This window comes from Caenorhabditis remanei, chromosome IV (genome assembly GCF_010183535.1).
Source record: "Caenorhabditis remanei strain PX506 chromosome IV, whole genome shotgun sequence".
Classification (NCBI taxonomy): Eukaryota; Metazoa; Nematoda; class Chromadorea; order Rhabditida; family Rhabditidae; genus Caenorhabditis; species Caenorhabditis remanei.
Genome location: NC_071331.1, coordinates 12,947,430 through 12,964,984, shown reverse-complemented (window position 1 = coordinate 12,964,984; position 17,555 = coordinate 12,947,430). Strand labels below are relative to the sequence as shown.

The following is a 17,555-nucleotide window of genomic DNA, read 5'->3' as shown; positions in this document are numbered from 1 at the left end:
CGAACATTATCAAAAATTAAAGAAAAAATGAAAAATAAAACCAATGGTAACAAGAAAATCGGGAAAAAAAGCGAGTTAGAAATGATTATTAATTGGTGAATGGAAGCGGGAAAAGGCGGGATGAACGGTTCAATGAAACGACCCGAGAAACTAAGAATTTTTAGCATTGAGTGGGAGAGGAGGGGGTAACAATAAAAATACAGTAACTCCTCAGGAGAGTGATCTAGAAAGTGGAAAGGATTCGCATGTTTCCGTGTCGTTCTAATGATTTGTAGGAGAAGATTAGACCCGTTGAATAGATGACACCATCATCTCGAACCAGTGCAATCGGAACCTGAATGAAACGGAATTACAGAAAAGCCCAAGACAACATTGTCTCTTACCTCTACATCATTCGTCTGCTTATTCGTGAACATCCAATGCGTCTGCTCATTTCTCACTTGCGAAGCCGGTGGTATAGAGCACGTAACTTTCTCTTCGCTTTCAAACGTCGTTTCCATTGAAGTTGCTCCAAACCACACTTTCAAATTGGGCTTAAAATCTCTTCCATGTAATTCTACTTTTTCTCCGTTTCCGGTGACTTCAAGTGATGCGACAACTGGACACGGTGATATCGGACTGGCGACGGCTCCCATCGCTTCGTAGAATCGGTATTCAGCCTTATCAGTTGAGATGATTGTCCACGCAGCTCCATCGTTGATTTGGTGACGATGCTCATTGACGGCTTGTGCTTGATGTTGAATGATCTTGTCATGACTGAGACACAAGTAGACCATCTCGTTATCGACCATTTGGAATGCACATTTATGCAGTTGTGATACTGGTTCTTCACTACATGATGCATCCAGAATCACTTGTTGCTTGTCGACCTTTCTAATTCTCAGTCTTGGGAGAGCTATTCCAGTCACACTATCCACAAGCTTCACGACACTTCCATAATATACAAATCCATCACGAACAGCGAAGTTGTCAGCTTCCTGCATTCCACGTTCATCATCAACTGAAAAATTAGGAATTAACTTCAAAAATCTGAAAGTTTCAATAAAACTTACACAAATGGATGGTGAAAGCTCCCCATTTTGTCGACGAAGCATGGAAAGCACCACCTTCAACATGAAGATATCTCGTGCTCACTGTCTGTGATCGGAGACGATTGAAGAGAGCAACTTTCGTTCCACTGGCGATGCACAGGTATTTACAGTCGGTGTTCTTCATACTCTGCTTCTTTTTCGATGGTTTCGAGATAACTTTGATTCGTTGTGAAACGAATTGTCCTATCTCCATTCCACATCCATAGAAGAACTGAGCATTCAAATCGAAATACTTTCGTTTGTCCGAGTCGCTGATGAAAAGTGTTTTGGCGGCACAATAGTCCTAAAAATCAAAAGTAATCTTTTGAAAAAAGACAGTTCAACCTACATGTATATTTGGATCCTGTCTCTGATCTCCTGGATGCCTCACTTTGGTGGCGGAGAAATCTAACTGTTGTCTTTCCGAGTTGTCTGATCCAATTCCTATGTACGCGACAAGCTCCGAAGCTTGTTGCTCGTGAAGTGGCTCAGTTTCCATAGTATTCAAAAGATCTTTCTGTGAATTTGCTTTAAAAGTCTTGAACAACTCGAAAACACGCTGCTTCTTGACTTTCCATCCCTGACCGATCAGATAGATACATGGAGGTGGACAGAAGAATCTGAAATACGAAATCGTGTGAAGGTGTCTAGACTTTCTCACGTCTGTTCATTTCATATTTTTCCTATTCATGTTTCTAACTTTCCTTTTACCCAAAAATATGCGCGAAATCTTGGAAAACGCTAACGAACATATGCTTCACTCAGCTTAGTCTTCTAATCTTACGTAACCAGCATGCTCTCCTTCCACCACCATCAGTAGCAGTGAAGAAACACAATATTTAATGCAACACAAGTGGCAAACACCACCGTATTTATGCGCTTAGTCTCTCTCTCTTTCTTCTACTGACCAATTAGAAAATAGAACACTTAGAAAATGAGTACAAATCTGAGAGGGTGAAGGGATAACCCTAATTGACATCTACCACACATAATATAATGTAAAGTAGAACCACGTGGAAGTCCTTTTGAATGAGTACTTGAGATGAGAACATCTCCGTATCTCCGGAAGTCTTTATGACAACATGAGTCATGAAACTACAGTATCCCACTGATTATAATATCAAAAGAGTCTCGTGTTTTCAGATATCAACAGAGAGCGAAACGATAGAAAGTTCCCACGGTACGTGTGCCGCTGTCTCACCTAGTTTCTCTTTTTCGGTAGATTTTTCAATTTTCTCGATTGAAAACTTCGAGGGAAAGTTAGAAAAAAAAGCATAGTCATTAGCTGTCTGGAGATACCTACAGTAACCCTTCTTCTATTTTGAAGTGAGCGGTTACTAATTGATACCCAAGAAAAGGGGGATGGGCCACCTGCTTCAACAACATTAACCCATCTAAATGTGTATGTTTCTTGTTGTAAGTGTATCAAATATGAGCAAATATTGAGTGGCTTGTTCTCACCACCTGTCTTCCTTTCATCTCCTTACCTCTTCTCATTTCCGTATGATTTCTGGGCAACTTTGGCGTGGAATATAGATATGATGCACTCCAATGTCTCCTTGTTCTTAATGAAATCAATCATCCGATCGCTGAAAACTTTTGATTTCGGTTTATTTGAAGTGATTGAATTGCAATAGTTTACCTTGTTAATGTCTGAGCAGATCCACTTATCATACTGTGAAGATTTGCCAGTTTTCCTTGGAAAGCTGCTTGATAACTGGACATTGGATTGGCGACGGCTGAAGATGGGAGACCGAAACTTGATGATGACGTGTCCAGAAATGAAGAAGTATTCGGAGTGGCTTGTCCAAGAGTGTAGAATGGATCAGCTGGAAATAAAGCACATAATACAATTTACAGATACTATTTTAAATTATTAGGAACCGTCTGTTCGATTGCTTACCCAAACCGAACATTCCCATGTTTCCCATAGCACTTGAGAATTGCCCAAATCGATTTCTAGCCGGCGTATTTTTAGGATTCGAGCTCTTTTTATCGTATGGTTCATATCTTTTCGGAGTGTTCACGACTGGGTTTGTCAGCGCTCCTGACGGAACAGGAGTGAACGAATTGAAGTTAAATTGGAACGGAGTTGGAGTCGAGAAGTTCGGCGGTGGGAAGGTCGGAGCTGGCGGGCCGTTTGGAAAATCAGATGACCCACTGCCGATAGACTCGAGATTGGTTAATGTTGAGCCACTTGGAGAAGTGTATGTCGCGTTACCAGTACTAGTGATTACAGTAGACACAGAGCTCATAGGAAAGGCTGGTGCACCCGTAGTAGCGGGAGGAATCGGAGGAACTGGAGTTCCGAGTCCATAATAATACGGATAGTAATATGGGTTGAGCATTCGATGTAACCGGGACAATCGAATGGAAAAACTGAATAGAAAAACAGGGAAAATAGAAGCGACAATACACAGTCTCTTCTCACCTTTTCAATATGTATGTGAGAGATTGATATGGGATGATTGTGATGTGGGTGGCGCCAAAAGCCCTATATCGAGTCATGCATAATTTTTGGGTTCGGTTTTTTTTTGTTCGTCGCCGCGTACCCATAGTAAAACCGTACAAATAAAGCGGGATCCTTTGGGAGAGAGGAGCCGAGAGAAACTGATTATGTTTATATGGGCAATGATTTACTGATAAGGAGTGATGGAGTTTGAGTTTAGACAAATAATCTTAAAAGGGCCTTCATTATTCTATTCGTGATCTTAGGCGAGGGATTCTGAAAACATATCAATGGAGTTTAAGTTTTCAAAAGGTTTTAAAATAATTGTTAACGATACTGAATCGATAATCGTAAATGTGAATTTTTGAATTTCTACATTAAAATGTGTTGTTCAAACAATTGTCGATTAAATCATCAGACTAAAACAGTTCCGAGACCTATATGTTCATATCAATGCTACTCCATATTATACATCAACTTGATCTGTTTCCTTTCGAAAAAATACAAGCAAGATGAAAAAGAAACGAAAAACTCCTACTGTATCCTGATGAAAAACTGAGCAAGATAGGGAGAACAAGAAAAATAGCCTACCGTAACCCACACTTAACAAACATCAAATGTCTCTAACATTGGTTCCCAACCATTCTATCATTTCGAAACAATATTATGCAACACCTCTTCATTGTGAACTTTGAGACACCGCCAACCTTCTTACGCAATTATAATTTCTCTCATTACCCCATTGACACTTACCGAACGAAGGTTGTCCGCCATAACTGAGAAGATGATTTGGAAGAGGGGAATTAGTAGAAACTACAGTATTACTGAAGTTATGATATGTTGGCTGCATTTGCATCTGAAGCCACGCATCTGTTGGACCGAACCCTTGCTGTTGTTGGGGTGGTTGAGGAGGTATTGGTGGATGATAATAATATGCATCAGGTGTTGGATAACACATTGATGCAGCTGCACTCAGAGCTGATGAAGAACTATCATACCCACCAGAGGATACCATATCAGTCAAACTTCTTGATAATAAACCATCATCACAATATAGAGCTGATAGATTTGGCTTTTCATCTATCATCATTGTCAAGTGATGAGGATGATGATGCTGATGAATAGAAGCGGCAGCGGCAGCAGCAGCCGCTGCTGCTACTGTTGATGCTGTGGATGATTCGGAAGAAGCTACCGAAGAAGACTGATGATAATCCATCTCGGAGTCTCGTGGCGTTGGCGGCGACGGAGACGATGGGACCGGATGGATGGGTGGCGCGTGAAAGTCGAGTCTTGAAGGGGGGTCTTCCCGAAGGAGAAGTAGCTCTCGTCGTGGGATACCCGATGCGAAGATTCCCAGGGCAGGAATAGTAGAAGCTCTCGGATGGCCAAAGAAAAAAGGACGGTGGTTTCTGACTGGAGAGGGTGAACGAAGCCGGCTGTCAGTAAGGAGAGCACACAATGGAAAGAAAAGCGGGGTGGGAAAACGAATCGTCTTTTCCTCTCCTTTTCTCCCTTTTCGGTTTTCTTCCTTCTCCGATACTCAATCGCCACGCCTCCATAACACTCTTTCTCTTCATATAGTCTATAGCTTTTCTGGTAGAGAAGCATGTAGAAAGGCAAACTCAAGGGGGCGGAGTCTAGGTATCCAATAGTGAAAGAGCAAGGGGGAATAGTTCACGAATGAACATGGAACCCTAATTGAGTAACTGTCGAAAAAGTTCGGAAGACAACGGGATGCCTAATCCATTGAAGGTCTACCGCATTGTCCTCTTCGCTACTTTTACTTCATAAAACTTCTCAATTAACTTGAATGATTTTCACTTGTCTCCTCTTCTACAGTACCCATGTATACACAACTCATCCTTTTGACTTGTGCCGCCGATTCTCATCACACAACAAATGAGAAAGAAGAGTCAAGAAAGTTATGGGAAAGTGATCAGGTAAGAGGATCTCAAGTGATTCGTGTGTGAGAAGATCTTCGCAATGTTCAAACGAATGAGCTAAAGAGGAACATTCTTCACAGATCAGTATATCATGTGAGTTGAAAGTCAGTCGCAGTGCTTGTAATCTTATAAATTATTTCTTCTTTGCGCGAAAACGTTCATCACTTCGCTCTTTATCGAAGATAAATTTTGCCTAACTAAAAATCCCGGTCCGCCGAATTAGTTTTGAACACCGTACCAGATTTTAGTCTAATTTGGTATTTAACAAATCTTCTAACCAAGGCATTTCATTTCTGATAAACGACGTCAAACCAAGTGAGCATGACACCGAGCTCATCAACTGTCCGCTTAACCAGTATGAATCTCCCTGGCCATACGCTTTGCAACGCATTAGATCTATTGACTCATTAGAATCTAATTATCATTATAATCACTTCGTGTGTTCACTGCATACAATAGAGCTCGTTCAATGTAATAGAGAGCTGGCACCTCCAGGTACTTCAACTCATTCCACAGGTACAGTACCTTCAGTTGATAGAGACTCTCTCTCTTTGATCTATTTCTTCGTATCATTATGCATGTGAAGCTAAGATTCTGCGTTTCTTAGTTCTCAATTATCTCTCGCCATCGTCAAACAGATATGGGCACTGCTAAAAGTTCCCACATGAATATGGACAACTATGCATATTTTTATGAACTTCGCTTCCCCGAAGAACTGTCGGTATCACCTTTGTTTCTCGGTTACACTTCATCGATAACAAACTTCTCTTCGATACGTTCCAATGCTCCACAAAAATTCTCAGACTTCAGAAAAAGTGGAGCTGTCTTCGGGAGCTTTTCGAGATGTCGAGGAGAGCCGAGCTCAGCAGTCGCCGTCGCGGCTCAAAATATCGATTGACGTGGGAAAAATTCGATGGAAACGAGAGTGGGCTTATGAATTAGCCACCAGCAAACTGAAGCAATAGGAAGGGAGACAACACACACTCACATTCTCACAATTCCGTGGTTTTCAGTTTCCCAACCAACAAGGGAAGGGAAATTGTGATGGAGGCAACGTTATGTTATGATGATTATTTCAGACAAAAATCACAGAGAGTAGGAATATCGGAATTCCAGAATTTAACCAAAATATGAGTCATCGATGTTATGGGTCGGGATTCTCGAAGAACTCTCAAGCTGAATTTTCGTGAGTCTCGATTCATAGCATCCCGATGCAATTTGGAAAAATTTAGATTTTTCAGCGAAAGCAGCATCGTGATCGACAACGGATCGGAGGAAGTGATGAACTTATGAATTTTGAAAATTTTCGGTTTCTTATTGAGACAAACGCCCCGAGCGTCTCGTACGAAATATCTCGATTCTGGAGGGAACAGAATATTGACAAAAACGAACTGCCGATAGACAGAAAATCAGTGGGAAATTTTAGGGAAGCATGGGAATTTCCAGCAAATAATTTTTCAATTATTTCCAATTATTAACAATGCCCTCATAACTTACATATCTTGGGTGACTTTTTCGCCTCTCCACTGATTCCTTTTGACGTTGAGGCAACACTTACATCACTGTGATTGCTTGTGTTTGGCGACAATTTTATTCGTTTCGCCGATGGAGATGCCATTTCAGGGGTGGGGGAGCTCTGAAAACATAGCAAGTGAATAATATATGCTGTGACGTTGTTAGTAAGCTACAAAGATTCTTAGTATTTTTTTGATCTAAAGTTTTGATCTACACGGTTTAATCTTTTCAACCGTCTGACCGCGAAGAGGAAATGTCACCATTTTCTCTCGTTTTTCAAAATGAGTTCTACTTTGTGTGCCGATCCCGTAATGTGACCAGTTGCAGATCATTTGGTCCCCTTATCCCACTCATATACCGTCACTCCAGAATCACAAATAAATTATTCATTATATACATACGTGTTCTAAGTAGCACCAGAACATGACAATATTTTTATACAGCACAGTCTCCCAGACTCCGAGTAAGAACTGCAAGAAAATTTTTGATCTACCCTCTTGAAACGAAAAATTTGAGAAATTAGCAGGTCTAAAACGTTATTACTTTAATTTTTAGCGTAAAGCTCAAGGTCAGAAATAATAAAATATCAGTTTTAGAATTATTCTGAGAGCATTATCCACCCATTCAATCCAAAAAATCCTGGTTTGGGCGGTTTTTCAAATTGCTCATTAGTTTTTGAGAAATCGATCAAATTCCAAACTTCTTTCAATTTTTTCTTATTTTCTCAAAAACTAATGAACAATTTGAAAAACCGCCCTACAGAAATGTGTAAAAATCTACGGAGCATGATTTGAGCTATCATTCGTTAGATAATGTTGAGAAATGAACAAATCCCGTAGATTTTTCCAAAATCAAAATGAAAAATTGCCTTTTCTGCTTCAAAAAGTATCTGAAACCAGGATTTTTTGGATTGAATGGGTGGATAATGCTCTCAGAATAATTCTAAAACTGATATTTTATTATTTCTGACCTTGAGCTTTACGCTAAAAATTAAAGTAATAACGTTTTAGACCTGCTAATTTCTCAAATGTTTCGTTTCAAGAGGGTAGATCAAAAATTTCCTTGCAGTTCTTACTCGGAGTCTGGGAGACTGTATACAGTGAATTAAATAAACTCACAGAATGATCGTCAACTTTTGGAAATATGTTGTTTTGCTGGAGTTGAAGAGCCATCAACGCTTGTATCTGAAACTGAAATAGTCTGTGAAAATAAAATGAAATAATTGAGAGAGAGAAAGATCGATTTATTAACAAAGGGACGCATCTGTCTGTCCAAAATGACCGCGTTCTCACAGGGATCTGAGGTCTCACGGGACTGTGTGCTCCTGGGAAGCTAGCAGGTGAAGACTCGTTTTACGGGAAGATAACTCACCAGTCTTACATTGATTTTAAAAAATTCGAAATTTCTGAAGAAATGAAACACTATCTCTGATTCTATTGATTCTCAAAGTTTATATGTAAAATTTCAGAGCAAAAACTATCCCACTGGCGATACGAGCAATGTTGTGGGAACATACCATTGCAAAATACAACGTGTTTTTTATTGAATGGGAAACCGTTGAGAACAATAGTCCAATAGTCCTGTGGATTAGAAAGCGGATAATCGATCATTGAGTTGGTCAAAAAAAGGAACTCTGGGCAAACTGATGAAAATCGATAAGAATGAAAGATATTTCCTACGAAATTGATGATTGATTTTCAAGAACGGTCTGACGTTTGTCACAATGTATCGTGAGTTTCAAAACACTTTTCTTCAAATAGTTAAAAGCTTACCTGTTGTAAAGCCACTATCTGACCCGGTCCAGGCGTGGTAGCCGCCGGCGAGACCGACTGAAACATTGCTTCTGAAATTCAATTATTGTGTGATGGGACTGTAGGATTCGACAACTTACCTATAAACTTGTCCAGATTGTGTTCGGGTCTACCCAGTCTGAAAAATAACTATTTATAGTTTTTCAGAAGTGCTGATAGATAGTGGATTCTTATAAGAAAAAAAGAAAGACGGAATGAAAATGGGAGCGCCGAATGAAGCGGTAGGTAGGAAGAAGTGCTCGAAAACAAATGAATCGCGGGAGAGAATCGGTAGAATCGGGGTGCGTTTTTATCACCACTCATTCACACAACCCGCCTACGGGGCGATCATTAAATTGTTTCGAGAAAGAAACATCTTGGAGAAAAGGGTACGGTAATAGGTAAAAACGACAACGCATCGAAATGGAGCCCCACACAAGACGTTTTTTGATGGCTTCTGACGGAAATTTATTATGGCGAATGAGATGGAAGAAACAATCGTTTGGAAATCGAGAGAATCGTGATGAGAATGGGAGAAGCAACAGGGAAATAAAAAATATGAGAGCAGCAAAAGGGAAACGGAGAAACTGTGCAAAAAAGGCGAGATACTGTAGGAAACTTTTGCAGGAACCTTTCGGAGAACTGATAGAACAGAGAAGTTGTGGAAATTTGTTTACAATTCGGTAGCCCATCGCGACAAAATAGGCCCAGCTAGACCGCATACCATCTCGAAACTGTAATTACTCGAATGGAATCTCGCATGAGCCAGTCCTGCAGGATAATTTTTTCAAGTTTCAGTTTCAAATATGCTCCTATGTAGCTTCTCAGTCTGCCAGTGTTTCTCGTTATAGCACTTATTGAATAGAACGTATAACAGTATCAATCCAGAAAGATGAATATTCTAATCGATAATTCAGTTATGAGTGGAACTAACCAGGAACTAATTGAACTGATTATACTGTAAATGTTGTGCATTTTTCACTTATTCCAGAATTATCATACTGATCGGATTCCCACCAGACAAAGTGCGCGATTTGTAAAATCTATTTTACTGAAAACAATTTAATTTACAAATCCGGCGAGTTAAAGCAATTTGTATGAGGAGAAGGGCTATAAAAACGTTTGAAAATCCATGTTTCATTATTATTTCCTTGCTCTCGGATACCTTTTTGTATACAAATTGAAGAAGTTCTTCCACTCCAAGTCAACATCCGATACGTTAAATCTACCGTTTCAGGTTCCAATTATCATCGTACCTCACCAAAAAACAAAAAGCAGAATCTAGTCTTCTGTCTTCAGTTTTTTGTGTCTATGTGTCTATTATGTCTATGAGTGATATCTTATTCTACATCATTCTCTCCTCGTTTTTGGGTGTTGACAGTTACATAAACATTCCACAATTATCACCACTTTTCTGCAAAAACATTGAAGATATGATACGACCTATTTCTTATTTTACAGTTTAGTTGGGAAACAAAATGTGTGAAGGTTATTACAAAATCCAGCAAAAAAGACGGTAAAGTTGTGATGTCAAGATGATTGATACAGTAAACGGATGAACACTTCCTCCTTTCTCAAATCTCCGAAAAAGTAGAAAAAAACCTTCGATCGAGAAAAAATTAATCAATTCCTATATGAAAGAGTGAGAAAAAGAGTGAAAGAACAGTATTGATAATGTGGAAAACAGGTTCTCTAATGATATCAACTTGAACCTGCAAAAGGGATTCCCCCGTTTTTATGAAAGAGACAGTGATGGGAGAGAGAGCGGAATGATAAGAAGAGAAACAATTAGAGAAATGAGAGAAAAATTGAAAGAAATATGTGAGAAAACGGGTGAAACTGATTGATCACATGAGAATGGTCAGCTGGAAAGGGCGGATGAAAGGTTCTCTTAATGAGGTGAGGTTACAGTAAATTGGAAGCTCCGCCCACAACACAATGGCCACACCCGATTCTCGAAATGGACGGTTGAAAAATAACTTGTTTACTAACTTTCTTGAACGTTTCGTTACAGAATTAGATGAGAATTTCAAAAAAAAAATGGGCGGAGTTTGAATGACGTCTGCGCAGAAAATGTGGAATGAATTCAGAAATGTTTAAAAAAATTATCACCTTACAGGCCAAGAGAAACAAATTGAAGTCATCTACTTTACGATCAACAGACCTCGAAAACTCTGAAAATAGATTTAAAAACAACACGCAGCTACAATGTCTAAAATTCTAATCTCCACTTACACCACCCACTAAAGCCAGGAGCAGGTGCTAAAAGTCAAAGAACTCGCCGGAGAGCAGATTGAGTGTGAATAATAATACGTCTGTTGCACAATCAATTAAGATAAGAATCTATATTGATGAATGACAGAAAAATGATCAGTTCAATTTTCTTTGAAGGAAAGGGAAGCTTCATACGCTTCAAGCTTCATGCAAAGTACGTTTTTATGTTTCTCATGAAAATCGGAAAGTGGTCGGTCCAATCATAAAATGATTTCCAGGAAAGGTATCGGAGAAAAGATAGGAAGGTAGGTAGGTATGGTGGTTGTTGGTGGTGCACATGCATACATACACACGCACATAAAATTCCTGTATTGAATAGAAAAGATGAAGACGAAAAAGGCGAGGAAAACGGGGTCATGTTGGGTAATCGGTAAAAGAGGAGCTGTAGAGAAAAGGAAAGAAGAGGTGAGAAACGACAGGGAATAGGTAAATAAAGACGAGAAGGTAGCAAATTGTATCAATTCAAAATTGCAATGTTCCCAGTGTGTGAAGTCGTGGAAGTTTTCAATCATGATCTACCGATATTAACCGAGTTTCAGCACAAAAGATTCGGGAAACATACAGATAATTATAAAATTACAGAAGACTCGTAGAGCAAGAACTAAAGGTAATTCAGATGCTTTCTGGCGACAACTGAAGTTAGGTCTCCATGAAGCACTCTCACTATCTCAGGTTTCACATAAACATATTACGTAATGAGAGAGGCAATCAATTACTGTAATCTTTCATGTCACTCTCCTCTCTCTCTCTCTCTAATTAGATTCTTAATCCTTGATTGTCGTGGGAAACAGAAATTCCTGCGAGTTAGGAAAAACTTGAGAAAGTAACTGGTACTGACCATGACACCTCACAGTCATGACATTTTTCAATGTATACCAGCTAAACAAATATGGAAATCAATCGGTGACTGGGAAACCCATTGAAGCGCTGGGAAAACGATCACAAAGCGACGAAGACGGCGGGAAGAAGGAGGAGAATGTATAAAAGTGGGCGGAGCGTTGGGTTCGAGAAGAAAAAGTTCGGTGAGACACACGGAAATGTGTTATGTGATATGATAACAAGTGAAAAAGTTACTATCAGACAGTGAGAGGTCAGGACGACTCGAGAAACTTTCGGACGGTTTTTGAATTTTCATCTATCTACGTACATGGAAAATAATCTGCTGATTGGTAATGACTGTCGGTTGCTCTTTTTTTTTTAATATGAAGTTGAGTGGGGTGTGGGAATGTTCACATCGAATACACATTAATATGCTGGTTTTTTATTGTTAAACGATAAAGGTTAACATTTCATAAAGGGTTTGGTATATCATGTGAAGTTAAGAGCTTTGTATTTTAGGATTTCTTGGAAAACTTTAGATTACTGTATCTACCGTAACCTTGGAAAAATTCAGATTACTGTATCTACCGTAACCAAGACCTCTATGAAAGGATTCTAGTATTTAATTTAATTAACAAAATTCAGAATTCTAGAATCCCAACTGTTGATGTCATGAATGAGTAATCCATAGTAGCCTGAATAATTAATGAATCTGTAAATTCTTGTGTCAAAACTTGAGAAGATTCAGCTATGGCTCCAATTTCTAGGACTTCCCCTTCTTGTCATCAGCGGGGGTTTCCCAGGCACGCATCATTTAGTTGTGTGTGTTGTCTTTCATTGCCACAAAGACAACCCCCGAAGAAGAAGATTGTATTCCCACAGAGACGCAGTCAAACAAAGGATCAAAGTCATTGTGAAACTGATAGAGAGAGAGACAGTGAGAAGAAGAAAGTATCTTTCTTATCACAAACTCATCGAAGTGGTCGGAGTACTGTAGCTGAGTCCTAGAATGGCTCGTAGATAAGCTAGAAACATCGGATAAAGGGGAAAATGGTGGGAACATGGTCTCTGGGAACGTGCGAGAGATGGAGTATCGTGGGAAAAACGCCGAGTGGAAAAAAGGTTGGCCTTGTGGCTGTGTCGGTGGTCGGTCGGTTGCGGGGCCGTTTGCAGACGATGGAAAGAAGGAAAAACGAGAGAGAGAAAAGGGAGGAGAGGACACACTTCTCAAATGTCTACTTCTCTTCATCTTCTATACTATTCTCTATAGAGTAGAGAGGGACGGCCCCCGGGCATTCTCTCACACTCTCTCCACTCCCATACACACAGACAATGTGTGAGAAAAGGATGGCGAACTGGCCGTTGAAGAAGTAGGAGAGACGGAAAAAAGGGGAGGAGGGAACTGGTGTGTGTGGTGGGAAAAACGAGCGTGGGAAAGTGTCGGCGGCGGCGGCGGCGGGCGATGATGGGGACGAAGAGGACGGCGGACAGGATGGACGATGGAAATAGTAAAGAAACTGGAGAGAAAACACGGATGGAAAGAAGAAACACGACCTCTGTTGAGTTGGGAAACTCTCAGAGCTTTTGGGTTCCAGGATGCTTTGGACCACTATGTGTCTGAGAACTTGAGAGAAGAAATCTTGATTTTGATGTTAGAAGTCTCTCAAGTTGTTCAATTACCACAGAACTGATGCTCCCCCTTCTTCAAAATGTAATTCATCGAGTTTCAGAAATTCAGAATCATTTGGATATTGTATTTCAGAACTAGACGAACTCAAAAACATTTCTGAAACGATTTCCAGTTGACCCCAAATCCAATTCTATCCCTACAGAATCATTGCAGGTGTCCTCACATCAATATGAAAATCCTCCAATTTTTGTACTGAATCGTTTGAAACGTCTCGACATGAATAGAAAGCTTTCTTTGGGTCAATGTTCTGAGAAGATAATCCAAAAACTACGGAAGATTCTACAGGAAGTGTGGATTCTGAACTTCGGTTTGAGTAGCTAAACATACAAGAGTAAACTTTTTGTAAAACATCATTGAAAAAACTACTAGAAAATTCGACAAGTTAGATCAATAGACGGTAGATCACATGGATTGCAATGAAGAAGGAACATACCTCTGGTCGTATTCAACCCTTTTTCTTACTTCTCGTTTCTTCTTCAACTCTCTTTTTTGTGTTCCCGTTCTTAGACGACAACTTCTTTTTCTTCTTCTCCTGGGAACAATTGAAGAACGGCCTTCCCATTTTCCAAAAGGAACGAAACAGACTAAAGGAATACGAAAGGAAGAAAAATGAAGAGAGAAAACAAAAATGAAAGAAAAATAAAATGTTTGTGTGAGAAAAAGGAGTAGGATGAGAGAATGTTTCATATCAGTTTATGTCTGAAAAGCAAGGATTCATGCACCTAACGGACTTTCTTATCGGTCATAAATCAACGCGAATCAGTGGAAAATAGTGGCATTCTAGGAAAAAACGTAAATATCCGGTGGTGGTCAACGATGAGACGAAACGGAAACTTTGCAAGAGAATTAGTAGTGTCGTTGACTAGCGGGAGACAAGGATTTAGTATCGAAAATGTGTGGAGAGAATCTGTGAACATGATGTTTTTAAGCTGTAGTCAAAGTTAACTTGTGGGAAACAAGACGGCTTGAAGATTTGTCTATTCAAATAGGAAAACTTCGTTTTAAGAATAAATTTCAAAAAGATCACACTCAAAATTTCCGAAAATTGAAGAACATCAATGTTCTCGGTGCAGCAGAATCACCACTAATCGCAGTCTCTCGAAATAAATCATCTTCTATGTGAAAAACACCTTATCTACAGATGCGAACTGTTTTTTCTACGTACAAGTGGACGAATCTTCGACGAAAACAAAATATATTCGACGACGAAACCAAATGGGTGCGATCGGGAATGGAAGTAAACGATAATTGACAGAAAATTTTTCGATAAAAGTTCAAATGAAGAGAAAGGGAATCTTTTTTTTAATCAGCAGATGGTTTTTGAAGATTTTTCGAAATAAAAACTCACTGTTCATAAGTGCACGGGAGATCCCAGGTTGGCTGTGGTGTTAGAGGCGGTTCGTAGTAGTTTTCATCTGCATTGTAGGTGAGAGACATACACTGGAATTTAAAAATTAAAATTATTGAGTTTAGAAACAAGATAATGCAAGATTCAACGGAAAAAGTGAAAAAGATATAAAATTTCATGAAAAAAAGATTTTCTATTGTGTGCATTCTGACGTGATAGTGTTTGCACAACTACGTTGCCTACCGTATTCCATTCACAAGGTTTTTCTCCGATTTGGCTCAACTTCTGCAGAATTCTGCGGTATTAAAAAAACATAAACAGAAAAAGTTTCAAGTGTTATTTAAAATTTTCGTTCAATATCCAACACCACACTTTTTGCTCCAGCGTGGCGTGAAAGTCATTGTACTTTTCCGTCCAAAAATACAAAAAAGGTCAGAAACCATTATTTCCCAATAAATCACATGCGAATCATGTTTCGAAACGGAATCTGCAAAAACATAGATTTCATTCAAAAAATAAACATTTTCCTTCCGATCACATGCCACTTTTTGTGTTATTATGTTACAGTTTCTTTCTTCCTGTTTTGAAATGTTTTCATGTCAGAAATAAATACTGATAGCCGATTGAAATTAAAACTTTCAAGCATGTTCATTCAAATAACTGTCGAGAATAAGATGATAAGAAAATGAGTTAGAAGAAGTACTGTAATGATTCATAATGGAATTCTGCCGACATTTCGAAACAAGAAGTGATAATAAATAGCTTTTATCGTAAATCCATTGGAAACTAAACTGCTAGATTCCATTTGAAAAGTTCTCCTGACAAATCTGAAATCATTTTAATTTTCTTTGTTCAGTGGGAGTTTTCAGTTTGAATAGTAGACAAAATCTCTAGAATGTATTTCCAACTATCTTCAAAGAATACAGTTTGTCAGATATTGGAGTGAGTTTCCTGAAACCTTGTTCCACCGGGTCTGAAAAAGTTATTTATAACAACTTTCCGTTTCATTTGTTTTCAGAGAGAAAAGTAAATTCTTCTGGAAAACGGAAAGAAAACATCTATTGTATTGCTTAGAAGACGTCCGATGACATTGCCGAAACAGAAAACAGAGTGTTACGTGTCTCAATTCCTCATTGAATCGTCTCGATTAGTCATAACGATCATTCTCTTCGTTTCTTTCCTCTCAACAAATTGTTGATCTTTCGACGGTCTTTATCACTTCACACTCTGCCTGTCTCGAGGTATAAAAAGCAATAGATTGTTGACTGTCCCATCACAAAATGCATTCCGCTTTCATTATTGCTGCTGTTTTGGTTGTTGCCAACGGAGTCAATGGACAATTAGCTGGCGGATTATCTGATGTAAACGCGACGGAGTACACGGTAAGTCTGAATATTTGAATGAGGAAATGGATAAAATAATTACAGAACACAGCATGGAAATCAGTTCCAGAGATCAACGAAAAGAATAATGGTCAAACTTATTTGGTTCCAATCAAGGTTAGTTAATAAACGAGTTTTCAAGAGAAAGATCTGAAGAAATAATTTCAAAACTTGAAACAACCGTTCAACTAAATAAAAATATTTCATTCCAGGTCGTGAAAGCCCAAGTCCAAGTTGTGGCCGGAACAAACACGGTTCTAGAAGTTCTTGTTGGAGAATCAACATGTACTAAAGGAGGATCAGTTACAGCTGAGAAAGTAACCTCTGCCAATTGTCAGCTGAAATCTGGAGGACAACGATCACTTTACAAAGTTTCGATCTGGGAGAAACCATGGGAGAATTTCGAGCAAATTACTGCAGAGAAGATCCGAGATGTTCCTGCTGAGGAGAAGATTTAAATGATGATTTTTCAGACGAAACGGGAAAAAAAAATGTTATTTAAGATGGTGATTACTGTTATTTGTTTTGAACTGAGCATGTTCTGCTTGATAAAACTTTATTCATATGACATCAAGAGGATGTAAACGCTTCAGATTTCTTCACCAGCCTCCAAGTCTCTTACTTTAGAAACTGTAACGACGTTTCTTTCAGCACCTTTCATCCATACTCGTTCATGATCAGTAACTTTCCAGATAGAACGTTGACCATCTTGTTTCAATGAACATTCCACAAAAAACAAATCAGAAATTTGAACATCTTTTTCACATGTTGACTCTCCAAAAACTATGTCAAGATAGAATTTCTCTCCTGCGACAGATTGTTTTCCAACACTGAGAATCTAAAAATCGAGACATTATTCAAGACGAACGGAGCTTCTTTCTTGCCTCGACTGGAATTAGAAGTGATGAACCAGCATTTCCTTTATTTATGTTGGCAACGTAGTTCCAAGCTCGAGCCTAAACATGAAAATTGAAAAAAAATTGCTCATTTTCAAAACCAATTACTCATCATAATAGAAATAGTCATAGTTATGTCAAAAATGTATACTGTATTGCAAACTTCACAGTGACTCAAACCCCAGTCGAAAGATGGTTGCATTGCCTTATTCGTCAGTAAAGCTTCCATACTGTAAAGTTTAGTTACCTCATATTCTCTCGGATCTAGTTTTGCCACCCCTCCTGATCTAGGTTCACCGAATCGACTAGAAGCAGCAATCACAGAGAATACAGTGAAAATGATGAAAACTAACATGTTTCCTGTTTGTTTTCTTTCAAT

At 39.0% G+C, this 17,555-nt stretch overlaps 2 protein-coding genes across 2 annotated transcripts; one reads left to right on the top strand and one right to left on the bottom strand.

Annotated features, from left to right (window-relative positions):
* Positions 1–223: 223 nt before the first annotated feature.
* On the bottom strand, positions 224–17,531 carry GCK72_013643 (uncharacterized protein; the record flags this gene model as incomplete). Its single annotated transcript, XM_053729924.1, has 16 exons — positions 224–334; positions 384–1,000; positions 1,053–1,374; positions 1,420–1,690; positions 2,558–2,659; positions 2,713–2,899; positions 2,974–3,449; positions 3,502–3,564; positions 4,227–4,932; positions 6,960–7,098; positions 8,096–8,161; positions 8,750–8,820; positions 8,869–8,906; positions 14,899–14,990; positions 16,903–17,118; positions 17,424–17,531. 16 exons carry the CDS (start codon positions 17,529–17,531, stop codon positions 224–226), a joined length of 3,585 nt encoding a protein of 1,194 aa, XP_053584696.1.
* On the top strand, positions 16,179–16,738 carry GCK72_013644 (uncharacterized protein; the record flags this gene model as incomplete). The annotated part of the gene is made up of 3 exons (XM_003100889.2): positions 16,179–16,280; positions 16,326–16,397; positions 16,493–16,738. 3 exons carry the CDS (start codon positions 16,179–16,181, stop codon positions 16,736–16,738), a joined length of 420 nt encoding a protein of 139 aa, XP_003100937.2.
* Positions 17,532–17,555: the final 24 nt, after the last annotated feature.